The sequence below is a fragment of the Fusarium verticillioides genome, chromosome 3, assembly GCF_000149555.1.
Source record: "Fusarium verticillioides 7600 chromosome 3, whole genome shotgun sequence".
Classification (NCBI taxonomy): Eukaryota; Fungi; Ascomycota; class Sordariomycetes; order Hypocreales; family Nectriaceae; genus Fusarium; species Fusarium verticillioides.
Window position 1 is genome coordinate 2,850,165 of NC_031677.1, and position 24,090 is coordinate 2,874,254.

The 24,090-nt window shown below is 48.1% G+C and overlaps 9 protein-coding genes across 13 annotated transcripts; 5 read left to right on the forward strand and 4 right to left on the reverse strand.

Annotated features, from left to right (window-relative positions):
- Positions 1-1,149: 1,149 nt before the first annotated feature.
- FVEG_05196 (hypothetical protein) lies at positions 1,150-2,727 on the forward strand (the record flags this gene model as incomplete). Its single annotated transcript, XM_018893300.1, has 7 exons — positions 1,150-1,701; positions 1,753-1,869; positions 1,895-2,018; positions 2,073-2,187; positions 2,232-2,346; positions 2,406-2,534; positions 2,584-2,727. 7 exons carry the CDS (start codon positions 1,150-1,152, stop codon positions 2,725-2,727), a joined length of 1,296 nt encoding a protein of 431 aa, XP_018750139.1.
- Positions 2,728-2,797: 70 nt separating this feature from the next.
- Positions 2,798-4,646, reverse strand: FVEG_05197 (hypothetical protein). Of its 4 annotated transcripts, XM_018893302.1 has the most exons (5): positions 4,486-4,525; positions 4,202-4,391; positions 4,101-4,132; positions 3,415-4,042; positions 2,798-3,358 (listed from the first exon to the last, which is right to left on the reverse strand). In XM_018893302.1, exons 4-5 carry the CDS (start codon positions 3,712-3,714, stop codon positions 3,071-3,073), a joined length of 588 nt encoding a protein of 195 aa, XP_018750141.1. In that variant the 5' UTR covers positions 3,715-4,042; positions 4,101-4,132; positions 4,202-4,391; positions 4,486-4,525; the 3' UTR covers positions 2,798-3,070. The 4 variants fall into 4 exon arrangements, with proteins under 4 accessions (XP_018750141.1, XP_018750140.1, XP_018750143.1 ...); XM_018893301.1 differs by having other exon boundaries at positions 3,415-4,022; positions 4,202-4,646; XM_018893304.1 differs by lacking the exons at positions 4,101-4,132; positions 4,202-4,391; positions 4,486-4,525 and adding an exon at positions 4,145-4,170.
- Positions 4,647-5,175: 529 nt separating this feature from the next.
- FVEG_05198 (translation initiation factor 4E) lies at positions 5,176-9,273 on the forward strand. Its single transcript, XM_018893305.1, has 3 exons — positions 5,176-5,720; positions 5,772-6,572; positions 6,629-9,273. The coding sequence occupies exons 1-3, from the start codon at positions 5,686-5,688 to the stop codon at positions 6,816-6,818; spliced, it is 1,026 nt and encodes a 341-aa protein (XP_018750144.1). The 5' UTR covers positions 5,176-5,685; the 3' UTR covers positions 6,819-9,273.
- FVEG_05199 (ubiquitin thiolesterase) lies at positions 7,047-9,106 on the reverse strand. The gene has a single exon (XM_018893306.1). The coding sequence runs from the start codon at positions 8,898-8,900 to the stop codon at positions 7,284-7,286; it is 1,617 nt and encodes a 538-aa protein (XP_018750145.1). The 5' UTR covers positions 8,901-9,106; the 3' UTR covers positions 7,047-7,283.
- A 52-nt stretch (positions 9,274-9,325) lies between the features above and the next one.
- On the reverse strand, positions 9,326-12,378 carry FVEG_05200 (hypothetical protein). The gene is made up of 3 exons (XM_018893307.1): positions 12,155-12,378; positions 12,081-12,108; positions 9,326-12,028 (listed from the first exon to the last, which is right to left on the reverse strand). Exons 1-3 carry the CDS (start codon positions 12,329-12,331, stop codon positions 9,504-9,506), a joined length of 2,730 nt encoding a protein of 909 aa, XP_018750146.1. The 5' UTR covers positions 12,332-12,378; the 3' UTR covers positions 9,326-9,503.
- A 168-nt stretch (positions 12,379-12,546) lies between these two features.
- FVEG_05201 (hypothetical protein) lies at positions 12,547-15,045 on the forward strand. Its single transcript, XM_018893308.1, has 4 exons — positions 12,547-12,739; positions 12,799-13,134; positions 13,192-13,370; positions 13,425-15,045. Exons 1-4 carry the CDS (start codon positions 12,704-12,706, stop codon positions 14,443-14,445), a joined length of 1,572 nt encoding a protein of 523 aa, XP_018750147.1. The 5' UTR covers positions 12,547-12,703; the 3' UTR covers positions 14,446-15,045.
- Positions 15,046-15,783: 738 nt separating this feature from the next.
- FVEG_05202 (dTDP-4-dehydrorhamnose reductase) lies at positions 15,784-17,757 on the forward strand. Of its 2 annotated transcripts, XM_018893309.1 has the most exons (4): positions 15,784-16,132; positions 16,196-16,215; positions 16,270-16,722; positions 16,845-17,757. In XM_018893309.1, exons 1-4 carry the CDS (start codon positions 15,948-15,950, stop codon positions 17,144-17,146), a joined length of 960 nt encoding a protein of 319 aa, XP_018750148.1. In that variant the 5' UTR covers positions 15,784-15,947; the 3' UTR covers positions 17,147-17,757. The 2 variants fall into 2 exon arrangements, with proteins under 2 accessions (XP_018750148.1, XP_018750149.1); XM_018893310.1 differs by lacking the exon at positions 16,845-17,757 and having other exon boundaries at positions 15,860-16,132; positions 16,270-16,783.
- Positions 17,758-17,968: 211 nt separating this feature from the next.
- Positions 17,969-23,685, forward strand: FVEG_05203 (hypothetical protein). The gene is made up of 2 exons (XM_018893311.1): positions 17,969-19,938; positions 20,002-23,685. The coding sequence occupies exons 1-2, from the start codon at positions 18,532-18,534 to the stop codon at positions 21,838-21,840; spliced, it is 3,246 nt and encodes a 1,081-aa protein (XP_018750150.1). The 5' UTR covers positions 17,969-18,531; the 3' UTR covers positions 21,841-23,685.
- Positions 22,107-23,784, reverse strand: FVEG_05204 (farnesyl pyrophosphate synthase). Its single transcript, XM_018893312.1, has 2 exons — positions 23,412-23,784; positions 22,107-23,340 (listed from the first exon to the last, which is right to left on the reverse strand). The coding sequence occupies exons 1-2, from the start codon at positions 23,529-23,531 to the stop codon at positions 22,417-22,419; spliced, it is 1,044 nt and encodes a 347-aa protein (XP_018750151.1). The 5' UTR covers positions 23,532-23,784; the 3' UTR covers positions 22,107-22,416.
- Positions 23,785-24,090: the final 306 nt, after the last annotated feature.

The following is a 24,090-nucleotide window of genomic DNA, read 5'->3' on the forward strand; positions in this document are numbered from 1 at the left end:
GTAGGTAACTAAGTAGTTATAGTATATTTCACAGTACGTATCCGTACATAATTAGGAAGAGATTGAGCTTTGTTTCTTTCAATGTAACCCTGTTTCAAGCTCCAACCTTTACATTGGTTCATCATATATTATACATCAATACCATCATGTATTATTCGTAGTACGGATAATCACTGTCAGCTATGCCCTCAGCTGCGCGAACAAGGTACATTCTAGGAGGCTCGTTCCGAGATCTATCTCACCGAGTGGCGAGAAATTATGGCAATCAAGTCAATTAGTTGATCTTTAGGAGGTTCGTTGCTCACCGGGCATGGGGAGGAAATAAAACACAGAACCTCGATCCTAAATGACAAAAAGACTTAGGTAATATAGTATAAGTTTAGGGTAACTTTTGATGAGTTTATTTTGGTACCCCATATCAAGGTTCGCTGTTTTCTTGCCCCCCGAGGCCGGGTAACTACCTATAGGTAGGTAGTACAGAGTACTCCGTATAAAATTGCCTAAAATCGTGCCTCGGTTCTTTGACAATTGTGGCCCCACTTGCCGAGCGCCAGGTAAGAAGTTAAAATGCAAGTCTCAGATGGAGGAGAGCAACGCTGCGTAATAAGACCTATACAGTAAAAGTCTTCAACAAAGCCTTTCGTAGGGCCGTTAACCTAGAAGTGAGGCGGGAATTAGATCGATATTGTGACTTTCTTGACTGAAATAGTAAAAGCACTTGTAGCACACTAGATACTTTAATCCTTTTCCTGGTGGGATCTTTACTAATAGCAAAGAAAATCTTCAAGTAAGTATGAAATACAAACAAATTACAACAGTAAATGATAGCAGCCAGAGCAGGTACAGATCTATCCTGGATGCCAGTGGTGGTTGTTTCGGCCACCGGAACGGGTATATCCACCGTAGGATTAACTAGAACTGGTACCTTAGGTTACCTTGGTAGCCAGGGCATGCAAGTCTTCCGTTTTGTCGTCCGGAGGATAGAGGGGCAATTTGCTGGTTGATAAATGCCAAAAATTTATTAATACGTCTCTACCCTCACCCCCTTTCAGTTGTATCCGTCTTCGCTTGTGGTCGACTCTTCTCTTCTCTTCACGCGGATCCGAAACTGGTTCGCGTACATCGGTCACGGCCTGTACGGATCTCATCATGGAGTGGCTTGGACACGCAGAACTCAACTTCACTCATGCGCCTTCACCACGAAAGGTGCAAGAGAAAGATGGCAATGCCACCGATCTCTTATCCATCTGCGAAAAGGCAACACCGCCATGCCGGCTGAACCCACTGCTCTTCAATGGCCATCTGCAGACGATGTGGACAGCGACCAAACCTGCTGGACCAAAGATTTACTATAAGCGCAAGATTTTCGACGCTGACCACAAGATCTACCATGGAACGTTCGCCGTGGACTTTGCTGTTGAGCCTTTTGAGGCCCCTGAGGACCCTTCATTGTCTCGACGAACGGCTTACTTCACTCCAGAAGAGTTCGATCATATCGGGTCAGACGACTGCAAGCCCATGCTTGTGGTTCTGCATGGTCTTTCAGGTGGTTCTCACGAGATCTACCTTCGACATACTATTGCGCCATTGATTGGCGAGGGCGGCTGGGAAGTCTGCGTGGTTAACTCGCGAGGTTGTGCGCGCAGCAAGATCACCAGTGGTGTCTTGTACAACGCCCGAGCGACATGGGATATTCGTCAGGTAAAGGATACACGTGCCTCAAGGAAAACACCCCACTAACATTCCTCCAAGACCATAAAGTGGCTACAGAAAACTTTCCCCAACCGACCTTTGTTCGGTCTAGGGTTCTCCCTCGGAGCGAACATGCTCACCAACTATATAAGTATTACTTCTCCGAATTTTGGCTCAGTCTAACACAAACTACTGTGGCGAGGAGGGCCCCAGCTGTGTCCTCAAGGGAGCAGTTGTATGCAGCAACCCATTCAATCTAGACGTCTCCAGCAAGATCCTACAGAACAGCTACATCGGCAAAGAAGTTTATCTTCGAGTCATGGGCAGTGAGTCGATATATTCATACGTAGTTCATTAAAGTGCTTGCTGATATTATCAAGGTGCTCTGAAAGAACTCGCTGCCACGCATAGAACCGAGTTGGAAAAGTACAGCAAAATCGATGTTGAGGCCGTGATGAACATCACGTATCTGTATGAGTTTGATCGCCTTATCCAGTAAGTCGTTTCGCTCTACTTCGGCCAAAAATTGACTTTGCCAGGTGCCCTTCTTGGGGGTATCCGACGGAGAGTGCATACTACCGCGATGCTTCATCAGTGGATTCCATACTTTCCATTGAGATTCCTTTCCTGGCTGTCCACTCAACTGATGATCCGGTAAGGACTCCTGTTTTCTGCTCTATTATAACTTCCCAGTCATTTCTAACGGTCGCAAGATTGCCGTCAAGGAAGCTATTCCATATGAAGAATTCAAACAGAACCCCAACACTGTCCTTCTCACCTCTAGCCTGGGAGGACATCTGTGTTGGTTTGAAACCTCGGGCGGTCGGTGGTTTACAAAACCTGTAAGTTTTTGTTAGTGATAATCGCTAGACCTCAAATTAACATTTATAGGTTGCCAATTTCTTAAACCATCTTGCTTTCAAGGCCGATCTCGATGATCTCAGGCCTCTCGTTAACCCCAACAACAATGATCATTTAGCTGACGGACATGGCTATATCCCTATGCGACGTAAGCTAGTCATTGTGGAAGACTAAGTAGCAGATTTGCTCCCAAGAGCTCTTAGAAGGCCTCCTTTGACGCAATTGATGGCCACAAGTAGATTAGCACAGTATAGACATTTATAGAAGCGCGTTTATATATCATAGATATGACACAGAATGTTCATAGCTAAGAGCTGAAAATGAATTCTATCATTCCATCTAGATGAGGGGATCTGCATCCGCAGACAACCATGGTTCGAATTCAGTCTTGTGCTTTTGTACCGCTGAACCTCCAGAAACCACGAGAAATCATGGTATGACTTCAGTATCTATCAAACTCCATGCGCCAAACAATGTAAAAACTCCGAAAACTTTTGCCATATTATCGGTCGAGGGCCTAGGCGAAAGATACTCGCTTCTTGCTCTTTGCTTTTGTCCCCTTGCTACCGCTGGTAGTGAACTCCTTGATATTGTCCTCTTCGTTACCCGTGCTCTTGCGCTTTCTTCTCTTTCGGAGAGAGTCTTTGGTATCCTCAAGTTTCGACTGCTTTTCTTGTTCTTTCTTCTCGGCCTCGGCCTTGCGCGCTTCGCGAATTTCTTCCATCTGACGTTGTTTGATCATCTTGGACTCGATCAGACCATCCTTCTCCGCTTGGACAAGCGCCATGATAGTACTCATACTTTCCTAGAGGGATAGTAGGTTAGAATTGCGCAAGCATGTTCGGTACCATAACTTCTTACCTGATCATCAGCAAAAACCTTGCCTTTCTTCTTCCCACGAGGTTTGATAACGCCTACGGGCGTGACAGTGTTGAGTTCGGGAATCCCAAGCTGTTGGTCCGTATACTTCTTCTTCTTAGGGTTCTTGAACTTTTGCAGAAGCGCCTCGCGACCCTTGTCTTTGACCTGCTTGCTCAGCGTGGGGCCCTTTGACTTCTTGGACTTAGCAATGCCATCGGTGGCGGAGCGTTTGGAAGTTTTTGCAACACCAGGAGCAGCGGCGTGCTTGTTCTTGATGGTCTTTGTTCGTGTGACACCCATTGCGACAGTGGTGGAGGCGTGCGCTTGAGATTTATCCGCGGTACCTCAAGGTTCGAGTGTTTGTTCTAAGTCTTGGAATATTTTTTTCCTGGAGCAATATGATAAGAGGTCACGATAAGAAACTTTTGGGCTGTGAAGTGGGGCCGAGTGGGTGAGCCTAGAAGGGGCGATTGGTCTCGTCTCAGCTTCGATGAAACTCGACGGGAACTCATACAGTTAGTAGGCACGAAGGCTGCACAGGTAAGTAGGTAAGTAGGTAGGATATGGTAAAGACGCAGCATTCATAGAAAGAAGCTATTCTCCGTAGTCTGCAACCTCTTGTTACCTGCTTTACTCACACGCTAATTAGGAGAAGTCAGGTGATAGGAGATCTGAAAATGCCTTACCCAATCAATGTCGGATAAGAGCCTTTAAGAAACTGCTAACGTACTTTTGTCAATTATATTACAAGATTTCTATTATTCGACGAATACAAGTGTAACAATACCTGTTGCAAAACTGTACTTGAATGGCATTGATGCCTGACCTGCCAGTGCTCTATTCTCCTATCCAGGACAAGCGAATCAAGACTCATAGGAGATTCATGATGCCACCGACCTACAAGTCATGATCATCCCCTCGGCCGTGGGTAGGGATTTGCACAATATATCAAACCCTGGTTTCTTTGGTTTACCTCACTGTTTAGAGCCGAATGCCACTGTCAGTTCCAAGGGAATATATAAAAGTCGATTTACCAAGATCTTTTGAAGACACTAATAAACCTCATCGTACCTCATAGTACTATTATGCCGAAAAGGAAACGGCTTTAACCTTTCACAGCAGATCGCATAATTAAGGCACGGGAGTTCGGTTCATCAGTGCTTGTCATGAGTAAACGACTGACGGGTGTCTTGGATGAAATTGAAAGACATATCGCCATTGTGTTACTCACTTGTGTATAATTGTTGGTTTCGAAATTCTGATCCGGCTTGCGGGAAAGGTAATTTCACTATTCCACAATTTTTTATCACCTCGACCAGTACGGAGTAGTTACTTGTATGAGCCTCAACTTCTCAGGCTATCTCAGTTGACAATAATCTCCAGTCACACTGCGTGGTCACTGTCGTCGGTTTTTGTTTTGTTTATTTTGTTGGGGCGACTTCTAACGTAAGGTAGGTAGGTACCTAGATCGCCACGGTATTCATTGTACTGCTGCTCTATGAAATCATGATTTCAATGGATATGCAGATGGGGCTGGGGGCAACCTACCTTAATCAAGCAGGTTGGACAGGCTTTTCGCAGCTTCAATGACTGGAGAGTTTTCCAGCGAGATGGGTACTAGCTTCCAGGGCTTGCGATCCGACAGGGGCCATTGTGAGTAACTTTTAAGTACATGATCACAAGAAGAAGAAGCGAGGCTACATAAAAAGTACACAGGCCTGTCAGTACTGCTCGGATTTTTTTAGTACCATGGAAGGGAACGTTAGGTTACCTTAGTAGGTGGGCTGTCAGAAATTCTTCCATACCTAAGGTAGGTAGGTACCTCTAACATACCATACCATCTTTCCCACTTGCAACTCTTCCAAATCAAAATTCCCAAACATCCAACAACTTCACCTTTGACGTTCCAATCTCTTCGGCTCTTTTCTTCAATACGTACTACGACACTGCGAAATACCACAACGTCACGAATTCGTCTATGACCATATCACCTTACAATATCTTTCGACCTTGAGCAAATCTCGCCGTGAATCTACTGATTACCCCCCCCCCCCCCCCAACCTTGAGACAGTGTAACTCCCAACGGCCACCATCACGAACATCGACCACTATTTCTACTAAATCGACACCGACACTACCAGCCGCAATCTATAAGCGTATCGACGTTGCACACGATTTCTCCGATTCTTTCCCTGGTCTATCCAAGGCATCCTTACCAGGTCGTCCCCGCCCTCTATTGATTTGTCGACGGACCTGTCCCATTCGGTCTTGATGGATACTAGCAACCTCTGGTCCCGCCGCACAAAGTAAGTTGCACATTCACCTACAATATGGAGTTCTCACCAATGCCTTCTTAGCACCGGCAAGCTTTCCCTCTCAACGCCCGGACAAGGGTCCAGTGGTGACTCCTTCAACCGCAATGCCTCATTCCCCAAGCGCCAGGGTGGCGATACTCCTTCATCGACTAAACCGAACCCTTTTAATACCACACCTGGAGGTCTAGTGTCGCCCACGAGCGGTGCCTCCAGTGCCTTTGGCCTAGGCTCTGGAGCGTTTGCTTCGTTTGGGTCGGCTAAAACCCCGAAGACTTCAGCCAATCCTTTCGATACTGCCATGGCATCAGCGGTAGTCAAGTCCGGCACGAAGGACCCATCCAAGAGTGCGGGTAAAGGAGCCAGCATGACTGCGATTTCTGAGAACAACCAGTCTGGGGTATCCACGGCAAATCCTTCGCATGCGTTAGTCGATTCATGGACATTTTGGTATCGACCACCGATCTCGAAGGCACACGGCTTCATCGAATATGAGAAGACGCTACACGAGATCGCAACTGTACGGACTGGAGAAGAGTTCTGGGAGATTTATCGCCACCTGAAACGTCCCTCTACACTCCCCGTTGTCTCTGATTTTCACCTTTTCAAGAAAGGCATTCGCCCAATATGGGAGGATGATGTTAATAAGAAGGGAGGAAAGTGGGTGGTTCGGATGAAGAAGGGCGTAGCAGACAGGTACTGGGAAGATCTCATTCTCAGCCTCATTGGTGATCAGTTTGCCGATGCTAGCGATGATGTTTGTGGTGCTGTTCTAAGTGTTCGCAATGGTGAGGACATTCTCAGCATCTGGACTCGCACTGACGGTGGCCGAGTCATCAAGATTCGGTAAGTCTCAATGGTGTGTGATCGACTTTCTCTGGTTTTAGCTAAATGGTGAACAGCGAGACGATGAAGCATGTCCTTAACTTTCCAGCAAGCACTCGCATCGAATTCAAGAGCCACGATTCTAGCATTCAACAACGAACAGCCATCGAGGAGCAGCGCCGTGAAAAGGCTAGCCAACATCACCACCACGACAAGCGCCACACAGGTGGACCCTCGAAGCAGGCCGCTGAACAGTCCCACCCTTAGGAGATTGGAGTGCGCTCTTGGAAACCCATCTCGGTGTAGTCTTTGTATTGTATATCATGAGTGCCTTCAAACGTCAACGTTGAGGGGCATAATTATTTTTGGCTCGATCTGTTCCTTTGTTTCCACATCACCTTTGGGCGGAGTTGGAGAATTTTTCTGGAAGGGGCTGTGATACCGTGTTTATGAGGCTTAGGGTAGGTGGACTGGACAACTAGATATGAGACATCGGCTGCGCACGACAGGCGAGGTCACGGTGATGACCTTGTTTATGAACGATGTATTACTAGCTGCGTATGATCGGGTACGGTTTGCCATAGCGTATTTCAGTGAGAGCTACAGTCAAAAGAGCGAGCTTAGGGAGCTGATATTTCTCTCCCAGGAACGAGCAAATCGGATCGTCAAGTTGTGGTATTAAAACATATTGTGTATGCACGGATAGAGGCTCACTATTGGCGGTATTTACCGTCATGGGGCCTTGCCTTTGCCCCTGGGATCTCTCCTCCGTTCCCAGATCTGGAGATATGCCTCACCAAGATATAACAGCTCGCTCTGTACTTTATCAACATATAAATCTTGACAAACCACCCATTCACCCGTCGCCTTGTTTTTCAGCTGAACCTTCCATATCTTACGTTCCTCGCCGCTGTCAACAACGTCCTCTCGTACTCGAACAGCTTCGTGAATGACATTGGCTACCAGATCATACCAGATGGGCTCACCTGGGGGCCACTCCTTGGGGTTTGGCTCAACGTATGGTGACATGTCGAGATTACGGGCGTCAAAAGTGACGATTGTTGGGTTGCGCTCAGAAACAAACTTGTTCTGGGAGAAGCGCTTGACGTGAAAGGCAAGAAATGGGGGGAGAGGGTGCATGAGTCGGTAACGCTTGCGTTGAGCGTGGTGTTCTTGAGCCCTCTGACCGTCATATTTTGTGAGAATGGTTGTCAGGGGAACTTGAGGGATGATGTTCTTTTCGAGTTCGTCCTGAAAGAGCGGCGCTGACGGGAGGTCCAGCGTCAGAAGGAGGAAGCGCACAATGTCCACTTTGACATCCGCATCTTCAAAGCGCAGTCGATCAGTAGCGTCGGCACGAGCTGTGATGGCCTGGGATTCAACCTTCATCTTACCCTGGAATGTACGCTGGATCATGGAACTGCCAGGTTTGGTCTTGCTGCCACCGAGCCCAAGGTGGAGGTTGTTCAAGAACCAGGATAGAAAATCGACAGGATCCGACTGAGTTGTGAGGGTAAAGCGCTTGTTCGAGCGCAGTGATATCTCCTGGAGAAGTTCATGAGGAGAAACGTGAGCCTTGAACGCCCTCGGATTCCAGATCTTGCGGATCAGAATGCTGCATCGCTTGACAAGCTCCGTCTTGTTCGAAAAATCCTCGAGAAGCAGGTAGTTACGCAATGGCGCGACATGCGCAAGAGCCTGTACTATGACGTTGAGATAGTCATTCTCCTTGATGTTGTTCATTCCCACAAATCCAGGGATGTACACTTTTCTATCAAGGGTGTAGCTGGTGCGTGGTGTGCGGTCCATCTCGATAACCTCCTTCTTACTATATCGCGGATCCGACACGTACTTGATGTCATCGAGCGAGCGGCTCTTGACCTCGTACCCTTCAGGAAGGACATAGACACGCTGTGTTTCCAGATTTATATAGACGTGGTGATCCTCATCAAGCGAGTGGAAGTAAGCATGGGATTTCGGACCACGACCTTGGAAATACTTTCCGCAGACGAGGCATGCGTAAACGTTGATGTTCGAAAGGGAAACGGAGCATAACTTCTCGAAGTCGAAGTCGAGCACGTTGCGATCGATAGTATCGAGGTAAAGGTCATCATACCCGTCAGTAGGCGCTGATTGTCTTATAGGTGCTGCGGCAGTGGGGTCTTGGTCGTCGTCTTCGTTTGCGTCGTCTTCTTGCGCCATTCCACTGGTATTAGACTCGTCGATGAGTTCGTTCGAAGTACCGTTCGGTTCAGGTGAATCAATGTCATCCAATCGAGATCTCTTGGAAGCTGGCGAGGCTACACCAACAAGATCGTCGAGGGCCTCGGAGGCCTGGCGCTTTGCCATTGTTTATATCAGACAGTCTGATGGATGTAGCTCGCTTCTGTGTGCGGGGTTACGATACAATGAGTATTCGCGACCGTGGCCGTGGTCGCGTTGACGTGATTGTAGTTGAGGCTTGAGGCCAGGGAAGAAAGATTCAAGATCCAAGTACGGAGTATGATTGTGGTTATTGGGTGGAGCCTTGAAGCTCCCGTCAGGTCCAGGCCCACTCCGGCCGTGGAGGCTACCTAAATATCCCTGTCACAACAGATGACATTGATATACGGAGTATATATGGGTAAAATACCTAGGGGAGGAAATAAAACTCGGGACCTTGAGCCTAGGTAACTAATAAAAAGATTTGAGTAACTTAGTATAAATTTAGGATGAGTTTAGGATACCTTTTATAGAGTTTATTTTATCACCCTAAACTTAGATCTTATGTTTTCTTGCTCCCAAATACGTCTTAGATTACCTACTGCCTTAGTAGTATGTAGCCACAATACAGGTAGATGAGCAACATTTTGTCTATAACCTTTGTACTCCGGAATATGCCAGAATGACCATACCTAATTACCTAGCCAAATGAACGAACATGAAGGAAAGAAAACAGTTATTGGGTTTGGTCTATCCTGCCATAACAACATCGTTACCCGCATCCTTAATTGGGCCATTTCCATCTTCTAGCAATGGCGCAAGGTCATCCATCTCCTGCAGGGTATATTCCACCAGATAACTCTCATCAACCAACTCCTCGGTACGCTTGTAGTGCCTCTCAGTGTAAACACGAATGGCGTGCAAAACGTCCTTCAGGCTCTTCTGTCCCTTAGCCCCCTTGACAGACAAATTCGAGAACTTTGAGGCAGGATAGCTGCGAATCAGAGTCCACAAGATTCTCTGTGCCACAGGAGCTGTGCGCGCGTTTGTATTCCAATCCCGCAGCCTCAGAAGCAGCATGAAGATCTGTTCATCGGATAGGCTGCCCAGTACCTCGTCCACAGCACTTAAGCCACTCAGGCTGCCCTTATCGGGGTTGTTGGTTGTAATGACTGATGTGAATAAGTTGAGAAGCCTCCCAGGGTGATTAAGCTGCAATGCAAGAATGATGGCCTCGCGGAACGAGCCAGCGTGTATGTGGTTCTCAAGCTCCTGTTCCTGCTCAATCAGTTTGAGAGCAGCCTGGGACGCGGCAGCTTGAGTCTCTGATGAGGTATCCTTCCAGAAAGTGACAGTTGAGTCACCACTTCCGGACACTATCGTGTTATCCTCGGGGTGAACAGCTACAGCCCAAACACGATCCTCATGATTATCAAGTGTGCAGTCAGCTTCGCCTGAATTGGCATCCCAAACCTTGACAAGGCCATCACCGCCGGCGCTTGTGAACTGGACTCGCTTCTTGGACTGTTCTGGACCAGCGGGCATGTTCAACCATGCAACTTTCAAGACACTGTTAGAATGGCCCTCGAAAGTCCTTACGCAAGTATAGCTGGAAAGATTCCATAACTTGATGGTCTTGTCGCCACTGCCAGTGAGGACAGCGCCCTTTCCAGTAACAGGCCCATCCTCGCCTTGGATCGCCGGCATATTGACAGGAGAGAACTGAACTGTCCAGACACCACGCCTGTGACCACGTAGGATGCCCTGAACTTCACCCTCCTCCACTGACCAAATCTTGACAGTTTTGTCTTGAGATGCGGAAGCAAAAAGTTGACCCGAGTGGTGAACATTAATGGCGTTGATGTCTTTTTCGTGAGCCTTGCGAGTGAAGATGGCCCGAGAGCCACCCTTTTGACCCTTCTGCTGAGCCGCGCGGGGAATATCCCATTTCTTGACTGTCTGGTCTTGAGACCCTGTGATGAGGAATGAAGGAGGATGGTTAAGGGGGTCTGACCGAGCTGGCGAGGACTCTGGAGGTACACCCTTGGGCAAGGCGACAGCGCCCAATGATTCAGCATGACCGGAGAAAACAGCCCAGCAGATATAGGAGTTGTTTGTTGGATCGATGCGCCAAAGACGGGCGGTGTTGTCTTTTGCTCCGGTAGCAATCCAGTGGCCTGACCAGTCGATATCGAGTGAGATGACAATTTCATCGTGACCTTTCAGCAGAGCAACATCTTGACCAAAGTAGGGGTTTAGATTCGAATCCCAGTCGGCGTCCCTATCTTGAGCCTCGGTGACTGAGACAATCCTGATGTCCTCCGAGTTTGTGGCCAAAGCAACCATCGAGCGGTCCGGAAGCAAATATCCAAGATCGATTATGTCGTCGTGTGTGCCTGATATCCTTCGGAAGGGTTCTGGAGCAGGGAGGGAGGTGGTCTCTGCCTTTCGGGGAGGTCTATATAGTGCAAGAGTATGATCAACCTGGACAAGAAGAATAAAAGGGAGACCAGGGCGGTAAATGCCAGACACAATCCCTTCCTCTTCACTCTTCGCAGATTGCTGGGGAGTGATTTCCTTGCCCATATCCGTATCCCAGATGCGAAGCGAACCATTGGCACCAGCGGAATAAGTCAAGCTTCCATTTTCGATAAAGCCAGCCGCCTCGACCAGTTCGAGGCAAGGAACAACTTTGCGAATCTTCCAGGATCTGGCGTCCCACCAGGTTATGGTCTTGTCTCTGCCTGCGGTAACAAGAGCGTTTTGTTCTGGGGAGTAGTCAAGACCTTGGATATCCGAGACGTGCGAGTCCAAATTGGCAACGCAACTACGCTTGTGCAGGTCCCATACGCGGACCTTTCCATCTTGTTGGCCGCATGACAGCCGGAAATTGACAGTGCTTGACTCCTCCTCCTCTTCTTCATCGGGCTCTTCTTGACGCTTGGTTTTCATGCCCTTCCTTGAATGACTGTCGCTTGGCCGAGGGGCAGCTTCGAAGAACAGGAGCGCTGATACCAAAACAGAAGAACCACGGAAAGTGTGAGTAACAAAGCCACCGATGATATCCCAAACCTTGACAGCTCCATCGGTTCCTCCGGTGGCCAACAGGGTGCTGGTCCTATCAACTGCCATAACGACGACTGGGGTAGTGTGTGCTTTCACTGTCCTTGTGAGTGTAGCGTCAATAGTTCCGTCTTCTTGTGATACTCTCAAGGTGTATATTCTCATGGATAAAGAGCGAGAGCATATGATAAGGTGAGATCCAGAGGGTGTTACTATAATCAGTATCAGTTGCTTGCACGTTTGAGCGATCTTTTGGAGACTGACATGTTAATGTGGAAATGAGCTCTCCATCCTGAGAAAGTCAGTCACGGTCTAATGTGATTGCACGTGGTCCTTACACCCTCAATTTGAGCCAAATGCTTCCCGTTTGTAGGATCTGTGAGAACTGCATCCTCGCCAAGAACTGTGGCTAGAATACGTGCGCTATTGTCAATAGCTACTGAACCTCCTGTGAATATGGGACGTATGACATGGTTTACGTCAAACGTGGTCTTCAACGGCTGCTTATTTGCCATTGTATTGTTGTGATTTTGAGTTAACAAATATTCGATGTAAAGAATATCATGGGTCTGCGCATGAGGTTTCCTAGTAATTTTTTTTTGGCGCCTGTTAGAGACATACATTTGATTGGCTTTCGGGCGCATTAGCTCATCTACACCAGCCACATGAAACGCCACATCTTCGTTCATCGGGTTAGCCGTCATGACTTCAGTTGAACGACCGTTATTCATTGCAGCCAAAGTAAATTCATTCAGCAAATCGTCGACACGCAGGAAGAGCTTACTCACAGAACTCATAGGACGAGGGCGACTTAAGCCATATCATAAACTGTCCATGAAGCGACATATGCCCGCCTTGAGTTTGATGAGTGCGTACGTATCTTCATCATGGGAATGCAGGGCCCCTTAACTGCCCAAGCGCTTGTAAGACATCCTTTAGCTGGAGCCGTCGACTATTGCTCTCGAATTACTGACACTGTCAGGGCCGGTCTCCTTATGACGATGTTGTTGAATGGGATGATGATCATGACGAGCCACCAAATACCAACGACTCTGGCCAACAATATGACCATCGAGGCCGTCCAATCAACCCTGAAACCAAAAGAGTCAACAGAGACATCATTCGTTCCCATAATGAAGTTATGCTAGTTATTGGGGTCGCTGAGCAAGAGAATCCAACTACAAATCCAGAGGCCGAGTCTGATAAACGTCATGCCATGTATGAGGATGACGTGGGCACTAATCTTGCCTTCTCAGCCCTTCGTTGCGTGGACGCTGCCGGTGCCTTTGGGCTAGATGGCTTCCGTCAGCGAGTTTTGGTATGTTTTGCAGACCCTTTATGTCCCATATACTAACTAGGTGCCTTGCCATGACAGATTTACAAACGCTATTCTCACATCCCGTTTTGGGATTTGTATGCACAATCCCGAAGTACCTTTTCTATCTCCCAAGATCTTCTGCCTGGTGCGTCTGTCAGCCTTTTCAGCAATTACATCGACCGACAAATTGCTCTATTGTGGCGTGACAGGCCCGACAGGGTGTTTGCTCGTCGACTGTAAGCCTTTTCCCCCAAAGCCAATTATTAAATTTCGCAGCTTACAAGCAGTAGAGCCCATGAAGCCTGGTCATACGTTCGGGTTCATCTAGAGCTATACATTGCTCTGAAACGGCTTGGCCTGGCCTCAAGCACTAACTGGCTCCCAAGCCTATCCTTCTTCGTCCCATTTACTCAAGATTCACCAATTCCGCCCCCCCCACCAGCGAAGGACCTGTCTTTCCAGTCTGTTTTACAATGGGTTGGAGGCCTGTGCATATGTTCGACGCCGTTTCTCGTCTGGATAATGTCTCAGAGACTTATCCGTGACTGGAGACCCCAAATTTGGGCGAGGATATTTCGGTGGCTACCGAACACTGGTTCTCTTTCTGGCGTGACTAACAGCTGGATGCAAGCCGACAGATCTGGTGACAGATCAGAGCACCGGCGTGCTCGGAGCACGATCGATGATGTTTCGCCTATACGGCCGGTCGATGGACAAATGCCCAACGATACGGGCCCAGTAGAAGCTGTTCGGCGGCCAAGTACTTTCTCGGCACGTGGAGATGACTATGCAACTGACGAAGAAGATAACGAAGGCCTTAGTGCCACTTTGATCAGCTTTGATGTTGAAGCCACAGCTGAAACCAGCGAAGCACCTCCTGGACTCTGGAGCGCCGAACTAAGACCAAGCGTCGAAGCAAGGGGAGCACTTCTGCCTACAACCACCTACTGCGATACAATGCTGACGCAGCTGCCCCCTTTAATTGCCTCACATATCTTTACTGATGCCGTTTTGAGATTGGTGACTGCACCGTGGGAAGCAACCGCCCTGCGGTTGATGGCCCATAGTCTCCGTCAACGGTTTAACCTCCCAACTCATGACTTTTGTGAAATTAATATTCTCAGTCATCTCGATTTGACATTCGCTGTCAACTTTTTGAGTACTCAAGTGCTGCACTTAGCTTTATGTGGAGAGGTTTGGGCAGCCTTCACGACAGTGGCCACAGTCTTACACACAACCCCTGACGAGTGGCGGGAGGCCGAAGCCGAGGACCAGGAGAAAAGACAAGATTGGATAGATGAGAATGTTTAGCCGAGACCCGATAACTCCAGGTCTTCGTGCCGCACAGCATATATCAGAATGCAACTGTCCAATATGAACGACTTGAACATGAATTCCCTAGACCTATCTGGGGAACTGGCTTGGCATTGGATGGATTTCTTTGTCCCAATTGTTACTGTCAAGCCCTCCAAAACGTGTGTCATGAAAAGAAAGCCTAAATGTTTGCATGAGACCTTGCGTTGCAGCCTTGAACTGGCTAAGGAAACGTGATGCATGGATGTTTCAAAAACAGCTCCCATGCCTGACTGAAAGCCTACGCGACTATGGCTGAACAACCCGCTTGATGCGCTGCATAATAGGGATGCACGCAGAGGCTAAGATACCGGGAGAAGGGCGTTAAATATGGATGCATTGCCAAAGGAACCTTGCTATCTGATGCGTTACAATAAGTCACATACTATCGTCTGACATGTTACACAGCAATATAAGGTAGTGTGAAAACCATCACACCTTTCTTAGATTAGTCTCATATCCAATTCCTTCAATCTGCTCATATCATGGAGTTACTGTTATAAGTATCAATTGCAAAGTTATTCAACGAGAACCAACAAAATCATTCCAGACTGGCACAGCAAAAAAACTTATGCCGGGGGGGGGGGGGGGGGGGGTTATTGTGAGCATTGACTTATCTCGGTACGGATAGACCGTCTAGGGAGGAAAGAAAACCCAAGACACCGATCCTAAATAGATAAAAAGATTTAGACAATACAACATAAGTTTAAGATACCTTTTACTGGGTTATTTTAACACTTTGTATCAAGGTCTGGTATTTTCTTGCTCACCGAAGACTGGGAGGAAACAAAGAGCTGTAAGTTCCAGAACAGGACCAGTGAGTGGTTTAGAGGAGCTGTATACAGCGTACATAACTAGAATATCCGATTATGATTCAAATACATACTTATAGTCAGAGGAAAGTGGTACAATCTGTATCACTTATAAATTGGGGTGCTTCTAACCGGCGTAGCACTGAGCCTCGATTGTACTCAATAGTAGACGAGCACCAAAGCTAGCACAATAATACGATGCAGATGCGGTACAACTTATTCCATATAATACTTAGTGAAAGGAAAAGGCTTGATTCTTCTAAGCTAGCTACAGAAAGAGAGGACTATCTATAATAGTCCTAAGGCATTCACCTAAGCTAGATTGCCTATAGCTGCCTAGATAAGCTTCCTGCATATAGGCATCTAAGGCAAATAGTAAATACATACAAACAAGGGCATCAGTTATCCAACAATAATGCTCACTAATTCCCTTGTCGTAGATCCTGGTTTAAAATTCATGTCTATAGCCGTGTAGCTTCCGTCATTTCTTGCCCCCTCATGATCATGTTAAACCCCACCTTTACTCTTTTTGATGATGACGTTTCAACTGCTACTTCAATTTCCAAACCAACCATGTTAGCAACCACCCGAACCCTATAACTGAAAATTCACTTCAAGAACATCAATTGTCCTGCAAATTACTGAGTAATGTCTGAGCGCACTGTCCTTATAACCGGCGCTACCGGCCTGCTGGGTCGTGAGGTCGCTACAACTTTCGGCCTCAAGAACTGGAATGTCAAAGGCACGGGCTATTCTCGCGCAGATGGAGTCAACACCTTCAAGATCAATCTAAGCAATGAGACGGAAGTGGGAGAGTTTCTGGATGAGACCAAGTTTGCAGTCCCTCCCCTCTATCGATGCTGTGCCAGTAGACTGACGTTACTATCTACCTCCAGACCACAGGTTATTGTCCATTGTAAGCTACCTGGCATGTTTCATTCGTACAGAGACTAACCAATGACGCCGAAAGGCGCTGCTCAAAGGTTCCCAGACAAGGTCGATAAAGACCCCGAAAGTGCCCGTGAACTCAACGTCGCTGCGAGCAAGGCACTCGCTAAGCTGGCCGCGGATAGAGACATATTTGTCATATATATATCAACCGACTACGTGTTCCCCGGTACGCCGGGGGATGCTCCCTATGAAGCCGATGCCAAGCCTCAGCCTACCAATCTTTACGGCCAAACGAAGCTGGATGGTGAGCGAGCCGTCTTAGACACGCTGAAGCAGGTTGGAAAGGAGGGCCTGGGTGTCGTTCTTCGAGTTCCTGTCCTCTATGGGAACGCTGAGACGCCAGCCGAGAGTGCGGTCAATGTTCTTATGGATGCACTATGGAAGGCACAGACACAGGGAGCTGAAATTAGCATGGACCACTGGGCAATACGCTATCCTACGAACACAGAAGACATCGGTAGGGTATGCCACGGTATGTCTCACTCTGCTTTTAACCACCAGGTTTCCAAACCACAGTGCCATTTGAACTAGTCTTGCCAAAACTCCTTGAGGGCAAACAAGTGCGCGAGAATATTCTGCTGACATTAAGCACAGATATTTCCGTCAAGTACCTCGATGCTCCAACTAAGGAGCGATCTTGTCTTCCCCGAGTTCTCCAGTTTTCCTCAGAGGATCGAATGACGAAGTATGAGATAGTGACACTATTTGGTGAGATAATGGGCCTGTCAACGGAAGGGATTAAGCCCAACACGGAAGGGAATGACCCAAATGCCAGTGTACAGCGACCTTATGACTGCCACTTGAGCACAAAGGCGCTAAAAGATCTGGGAATTGATGTTTCAACCTGCGACTTCAAAGGCTGGTGGAGACGTGAGGTTCGCGCATTTCGCAAGTAATAGGGAGCACTGCCAGCAAGGATCGCTGCATTCCGGTGTGAGACATGTATTCTTAAGAGCAAAAGTTTCAGATGAGACGATGGGTTCCCTTGAGTCGTGCTCGGTGGAAAAAGGGAGCATGTCTTGGGCGCAGAATATGACTGGAGACACGACGTATGAAGAAACCAGACCGCGAAACTATCACTTCATTATTTCATTCGCTGAACTGAAGAATGATAAAAGACGACTATAGAAAAGTCACGGCTTGGTCATGTCTTTGTCAGATCATAGCGGGATATCAACTGAGCACGTTTCTATTGTTGGGAACTCTTTTGGAAACATCTAACTGCGTATATAGTACCTACCTACAGAGTAGGTAGGCAGTGTTTAAAGCATCTATCAACCTTAACCAGGTGCCTATGACTATTTACCTACCATAGGTCGCTAAGTAATTTATTGAGACATGCAACTCCCTTGCACTATGTAGCTGCTAGTAGGACTCTAAAATACGTTTTGCGGCGGATAAAACAGAGCTGGCGTTCACGATCGCAAGCCGCCATGTCTAAAAGCGCTATCTTCATTGAAATCGGTAATTTTTTTCTCTCTGTAAATCTGTCCCCATTCTGGGAAGTATCTTTGCGCCCTAGGTAATACTGCTGGAATGAGTGTCTAAAGGGAGCAAGTTGCACCTCGGCCCTTAAAAGCCTGGCCTCATACCAGAGACTCGCCTCTTGCACCTGGCCACATGCCATTGCTGCAATTGAGCGGGCTTTCGTTATATTGACGAAAATAGAGCTTTGTCTAGGGATGAGTCTGAAATAGCTGGTCTGCACTTTCTCGTCAAGTCATGTGGTGCTTGCTTCTGTTATTATGAATGCCGACTCCCGCCCCCTTCGGCGCCCTCGCCTTGGATTCTCGTCGACTGCTTGTTCAAACTTCAAATTGCAAAATTGTAGCCGCTGGTTGCTCTCCTTACAGCATCTTCTTTGAAAAACTTACTCGATCAACTTAACTCAAGCTCTTATTCCAATATCAGCAATCAGCATTGTTCACCTGGTGTGAACGCTTGTTGAGTTTCGGTCGCGTATTATCTACAAACGAAGCAATCGTTTTCTAATCATCGAATTGATGGATGCTATTAAAATCCATCGGCTTTTCTTCTCGGTCGTCGTTTCCTATCATTTCTCAGCTTCCTATACCTAATGCGAAAACGCCCTCCTACCTAAGATCAACCCTGTTGGCGATCTTAAGCGACGGCCTGCCCAATCTTCTTGCAACAACGGATCGATCCGAAAACCTTGTTGGACGCTTCAGGTCCTCAAAGGGTCCGATAGGGCTGCATCAGTGCTAATCAAGGGTGCATTCACCACTGCAGGAACAAGTTCGTTAGCGGCAGCACCATTAATATGTCGTCGTCAGTGGCGGTCGCGACTGCCCCATTGCAATTTCATGACTACTTGCAATTCCCAATCAATGATACAAAATCACCAATACCGGACTTCTCAGAACATAGAAATTTACGCGGGAAAAGTGTGTGTGCTGAATCTCGAAAAACATTTGAGGTTTATGCCGACCCGCCATCAGAAGGGGCTCATCTTGCGGAGGGGGATTGCTATCCACGACTTGACTCACCAACATTAGTCCCGCGAAGCGTTCAACGCCGGTCCAAGAGTGTGACTTCGTTATTAGCTCTATCTCGCCAACGAAAATTTATTGAGCCGGTGGTCCCAGCGCTGCCGTCCCCCTCAGTCTCGGTTTCAGTTGGCAATCGTGGAGTCGAATTCTTGAAAGGTCTCGCGGAGAGTGTTACAGGGGTCATTGGTAGCCTCTCTCCACGAATTGCGGCCAGCGCTGATAATGACAATGAGCCCAATAGGCACCGTCAGGATTCGTTGTGTTCTGTGCCTTCGATCATTCGCTCCCCGGTTCCGCCAGTATTGGTGTCGCCGTGTGTACAAAGCTTCGCTGGCGCATCAGGCAATTTAAACTCAGCTTCAGCAGAGTCTCAGACCGCGCCGTCGCCCGCTGTCCCGCCCGGCCCCAGTAGCCCCCTGGCAAGCCCGTTATATGTTCTAAAGCCTAAAACTACGAACATCCCACCATTCCTTTCGAACTTAGCTTCGAAACCTCTACCTCTACGATCACCAAATTTGAACCAAGAATTCTCCCGCAGCACTGCGCATCTTACTGGTCGTGACCGCAGCCGCAGCCGCAGTCGAAGTCGCAGCCACAGTCGTCCCCGAGGCCCAGACTTATTCAAACCCCTTCCACCGACATATGCCTTTGATCTGCCAGCTCCAGAATCACCTATACTTCGTACCGTGCCATCTGCGAGCGATATTGCCAGATTCAAACGTCGCAATCAACACGCCTTGCGAATCAATACTGAAACTGCTGAACGCGCTGCAAAGATCGAACGAGAGGACCTTGAGCGCGAGGAAGACGAGTCTGAACGCCTAGCCAACATAGTTGCCCGTCTTGAAGCTGAGACTGATCGTATCCTCGCCGAGCAGAAGAAACGCGACCTAGCCCGCCGCCGGGCGCCACTGCCGACTCCGTCCCCTAAATTTCCACGGTTTCTTGTTCTTGACAAGTTTTCATTTCTCTATCGCACTCGGCGATCGAATGCTCTGACAAGCCAAGCCGGGACGCCAAGCCCAGGGGCACCAACTGTCTTTTCTCTTGATCTCAGCCGGTCTACCAGTCCTGACGAATCTTCATCACCAGGAAAAATGAGTTTCATAGAACAAGGTGGTAAAGGTATCGTGCCAGGCACTGACGCCCCAACTTCGGCCAGCAATGGAGGTGAGAGAGTAAGTTGTATCCCTAATCCTTGAGTGTGCTCATTCAGATTCTGACATGGCTTTTCGCTGCAGCGCGTGTGCGTACGATGCCTATCATCAGTCATCAATCTTCCTGTCAACACTGATACCTCTCCTGTTGATATCCTCTACTCGACCGCCAACCTGACCAGCCATGATATCGATCCCAAGGCCAGCGTACTGATCGAATGCTATGTTGAACTGGGTCTCGAACGGCGCCTTCGCCGTTACGAAAGAATTCGTGACGTTATGAATTCTTGGGATCGTGACCAGCAGAACTCTCTTCTTGTTGTCACCAATGATATCTCACAAACCGATGATCCTGATCTCGATATGAAGTCTGTGCCACGAACACCAAACCCTCCCCCAGGCTTCACGCTGCAAATGTACCACTCTTCCAGGCCAGGCAAATGGAACAAGCGATGGATCACCTTGCTGGAATCCGGTCAGATGTTTGCTTCCAAGAAGCCTGATTCAAAGGCTTCGGACAAAGATAGTACTGTCCTGTGTCATTTATCAGATTTTGACATCTATACCCCAAGAGAGAGTGAGGCCAGGCGTCATCTAAAAGCCCCCCGGCGCTTTTGCTATGCTGTTAAGAGCCAACAGAAGACGTTCGTTTTCCCAAATGGCGAGAATTTTGTTCATTTCTTCTGCGCTGAAGACGGAAAACTTGCCAGGCGTTTTCTTGAACTTGTGCAACGTTGGCGAAGCTGGTATCTGGTCAATAAGCAGGTTGACTTCGGGAAGAAGGACAAGCCTCCACAACTTGCCATGCCTCTAGAAAACGACACGGTTCGCAAAGCCATTTCCAGATCGAAGAGTTCTGCCGCATATAAAGGGCATAGTACGCAGGTTTCCGTTGACGAGACGCCATACACCATCGGCGCTTTCCAGCCACTTCTTGATATGGACCGCTTTGATAAACCCCTGGAGGAGTTCGGCAAAGATCCAGAACAGGACAAACAAAAACATGGGGATCCCGATACTGAGTTTAGAAGTGGACTCGTCCGGAACGCGACCTGCAAACAGCCAAACGTCTTAACAAAGTCTAAATCAATACATCAAAAGCATAGATCACCGCCAACGCCTCGGGATGAGGCGCAATTCTCTTCTACGGGGCTTTTGGGTCAAGTATATGAAGAGAAACGCAAGATAGCTGAACGGGCGCCTGTCATCAGCCCCCCTCCCACCAACGCGGCTTTCACAAAAGGAGCCTCGCTCTTGGGTCAAGATTATGAGCAAAAGCGCAAGATTTCTGAGCGATCGCCTGTCAACAACAGTGTTCCTTCAACGAATGCCGGTTTCACAGAGGGTCCTTCACTTCTCAACGGTGGTGTTGTCTCGCCAACGTCTCCTAATGAGAGTATGGCAGATTCAAAATCATGGTTTCCTTTGGGAACAGATCAGTCTTCTCAGCCACGCTACCGTAGCCGATCTGTCCGAGATTCCAACAGGCGTCCTACCACGTCTGAGAAGGTCCCAGATATGCCCCAGCCGCTAGTCAATCTTACCAACAGCTTCCCTGAGCCGCCTCGCTGGCGCGAGAATAAGGGTCATGGTATAAAAGCACCAGCCGGCGGTCCCTTAATCAGTCTCGCTACCGGGGGATCGACAAACAATTCATTCAAAACTCGGAGTGCCTCTGGTCTTGTTGGGCAGTCTCGACCTCTGACCTCTTCGTCTATGACGGTTGGTAGCCGTCCTCGGAGTCGGTCTATTGCAGGAACTCAACAATCGCCTAGCCATGCTCCTCCTGTTCCTCCTTTGCCAATCCGATCGTTACGTCGAGAGAACACTGCACCGCTCGAACAGTCTCGTGGCCGTGATCCTCGTCCGCGAGAGCCGTTGATCAATCGAGCCGGGACGACGGGCTCCTCATCAAGGAATTAAACAGAGGCCGGAACCTTACTTCCTTTCGCAAACGACGAGTTATTAAAGATGATATCAAAGGATTATGCAGTCATGTCCATCATGTCCAAAGAACAAACGTCCCTCAATCATGACTTTGTGGCCTTCTTGACGAATCAGAATATTTCATAGTACCGGTTTGAGTGAATAGAAGTGGAAGCGCTAAAAGGGAAAGTAGTGCCGGGTTCGGGCAGGGGCTTGCGAGTTATGTCTGATTATGCCACATTGTGTTCCTTTTTTGGCGTTTTCCCAGAGTTTTTGTTTTGCATGCCTTGTTTCTTGATCTTCTATATATCCAAGAGCAGAAGCTCATATTGGTACAAGATGGCGGGTTCCATCCTTACCTTGAAGAGTGGGTTCACCATACGTTTATGATATCAGCTTTCTTCTTCATATCTTCTTAATCTGATTACTGGGTTCATCGTACGGGCCGCTGGTCTATACGGAGGTGACACATCTGCCACTTTCGAATTGGAAGCAACCTTTGGAATTTGGTCGTCTATCGTACCCTTTCTTTTGCACCAATGTATGGATATGATTCAATTCAGAGCTTTTAATTTACTTGCTGCGCTTGTAGATCTTGGCAAGGAAGGCCTCGAAAACAGTTTTCTTGAGACCATCGTTCTCATCGATGTTAGCAATGCGCTCACGAATCTGGCCGACAACCTTTTCCTCATAGTCAAGATAACGCTGCTCGAGATTGAGGTCATCGTAAAGCTTTTTGACGACCTTCTCCTTGTCATCGTCCTTACGGCCATAGTTTTCCTCAAGAATCTTTCGCTGCTCAGGGGTTGCTACGGCTAGGGCCTGGTTGACGAGCCAAGAGCACTTGTTATCTTTGATGTCAGTGCCGATCTTGCCTATATGCTCAGGCTTGCCGAAGTTGTCAAGATAATCATCTTGAATTTGGAAGTACTCCCCGAGAGGAATGAGGATATCCTCAGCTTGCTTGAGATTGCTGGGAGTGGCGAGGTTGAGCTGGTGAAGGGCGAGGGCGACGGGAAGGTAGAATGAGTAATAGGCGGTCTTATAAATGACGATGAAACTATACTTCTCAAGAGAGAAGTTGTCGAGGTTGACATTGTCTTCAGGAGCGGTGAGGAGGTCGCACAGCTGGCCGAGCTCGGTCTGAAAGGTGGTCTCGTGGAAAAGCTCGATAAGATCGACGTAGGCGGGGTGAGAGCGGAAGTACTTCTTGAGAAGTGTGTAAATGGCGGATTCAAGCATGAAAGCGTCGTTGATAGCTATCATGCCAACACCCTCCTGACGATACCAACAGGGCTGGCCACGGCGGGTAATGCTCGAATCCATGATGTCGTCGGAGACGAGAAAGAAGGCCTGAAGGAGCTCTGTCATCCAGCCAAGCGTAGCAGCTTGGAAGTACTGCTCTTCGGTAAGAGGCTTCTCGAGGAGGAGGGAGACCGAGTCGGGGACGGACATGCCGCGGTTGCATTTTCCACCGAGAGGGTTGACTTCGAGAGACTATGAAGCAATGTGTCAGTCCAAATTAGAACTCGATCGATACTGATGAACAGCTTTCATTTTATCCTTACTCTTTTGTACCAGTCGAGCTGCTCTTGAGGCAGCTTGTAGGAGCGGGCATGGTCGAGAAGAGCCTCCTCAAGCTTGGGGTAAACGGAGTTGAACTCCTCAAGGGTGGTTTGTTGAGCCATCTTTGCTGAATTGTGTCAAGTGAACTACGTGTGCGCGCTTGAAAGGAAAAGTAACTTGGAGAGTCCTTCTTTGGAAAGGAGACGAAGAAGAAAAATGAAACTCAGAAGTGAGAATGACAAACTGATCTCCAGAACATGTACGATAATTACCGGGCAGCTATCTATTAATCTCAATAGACTAGCGGGGTCTTTTTAAGAGGGGATTTGCTCAGTGCCCCTCTTCCCTTATTTGCGAATTGGAGCAGGAGGACTGTGGACGCTTTGATTTGCTCGGTGAAGCCAAACAAAGAAAGACACCGGTTCACATGGACCAGTGAAGGGGTGGGGCACTGACTAGACCAGCTAGACCAGTACTAAGGTACCTTAGGTAGGTGGGGTTGCTGGGCGGTGAGAGCAGCTTGATTGAGGTACCTTAGATTTTACCTTACTGGGCTACTACCAATCTTAGATGGAAGATACCTTAGGTCGGTGGTTGACGAAGGAAGCAAACACAGAGCTCAACCTTGGAAGATTTACAATATGGCGTGCAACTACCGAGGCTGATATATGTATCTAATCT

Bases quoted from the DNA above. Each gene is read 5' to 3' on its own strand.
- FVEG_05203 (XM_018893311.1), top strand. From the start codon at position 18,532: ATGTCGTCGTCAGTGGCGGTCGCGACTGCCCCATTGCAATTTCATGAC. The intron at 19,939-20,001 runs GTAAGTTGTATC...TTTTCGCTGCAG, and splicing joins CCAGCAATGGAGGTGAGAGA to CGCGTGTGCGTACGATGCCT.
- FVEG_05200 (XM_018893307.1), bottom strand. From the start codon at position 12,331: ATGGCAAATAAGCAGCCGTTGAAGACCACGTTTGACGTAAACCATGTC. The intron at 12,109-12,154 runs GTAAGGACCACG...TGACTTTCTCAG, and splicing joins ATTTGGCTCAAATTGAGGGT to GATGGAGAGCTCATTTCCAC. The intron at 12,029-12,080 runs GTCAGTCTCCAA...TACTGATTATAG, and splicing joins GCTCATTTCCACATTAACAT to TAACACCCTCTGGATCTCAC.
- FVEG_05198 (XM_018893305.1), top strand. From the start codon at position 5,686: ATGGATACTAGCAACCTCTGGTCCCGCCGCACAAA. The intron at 5,721-5,771 runs GTAAGTTGCACA...ATGCCTTCTTAG, and splicing joins CTCTGGTCCCGCCGCACAAA to CACCGGCAAGCTTTCCCTCT. The intron at 6,573-6,628 runs GTAAGTCTCAAT...AATGGTGAACAG, and splicing joins GGCCGAGTCATCAAGATTCG to CGAGACGATGAAGCATGTCC.
- FVEG_05202 (XM_018893309.1), top strand. From the start codon at position 15,948: ATGTCTGAGCGCACTGTCCTTATAACCGGCGCTACCGGCCTGCTGGGT. The intron at 16,133-16,195 runs GTTTGCAGTCCC...ATCTACCTCCAG, and splicing joins GAGTTTCTGGATGAGACCAA to ACCACAGGTTATTGTCCATT. The intron at 16,216-16,269 runs GTAAGCTACCTG...TGACGCCGAAAG, and splicing joins ACCACAGGTTATTGTCCATT to GCGCTGCTCAAAGGTTCCCA.
- FVEG_05204 (XM_018893312.1), bottom strand. From the start codon at position 23,531: ATGGCTCAACAAACCACCCTTGAGGAGTTCAACTCCGTTTACCCCAAG. The intron at 23,341-23,411 runs GTAAGGATAAAA...ATTGCTTCATAG, and splicing joins AGCTCGACTGGTACAAAAGA to TCTCTCGAAGTCAACCCTCT.
- FVEG_05197 (XM_018893301.1), bottom strand. From the start codon at position 3,714: ATGGGTGTCACACGAACAAAGACCATCAAGAACAAGCACGCCGCTGCT. The intron at 3,359-3,414 runs GTAAGAAGTTAT...CTATCCCTCTAG, and splicing joins AGGTTTTTGCTGATGATCAG to GAAAGTATGAGTACTATCAT.
- FVEG_05201 (XM_018893308.1), top strand. From the start codon at position 12,704: ATGGGAATGCAGGGCCCCTTAACTGCCCAAGCGCTT. The intron at 12,740-12,798 runs GTAAGACATCCT...TGACACTGTCAG, and splicing joins CCTTAACTGCCCAAGCGCTT to GGCCGGTCTCCTTATGACGA. The intron at 13,135-13,191 runs GTATGTTTTGCA...TTGCCATGACAG, and splicing joins GCTTCCGTCAGCGAGTTTTG to ATTTACAAACGCTATTCTCA.
- FVEG_05199 (XM_018893306.1), bottom strand. From the start codon at position 8,900: ATGGCAAAGCGCCAGGCCTCCGAGGCCCTCGACGATCTTGTTGGTGTA.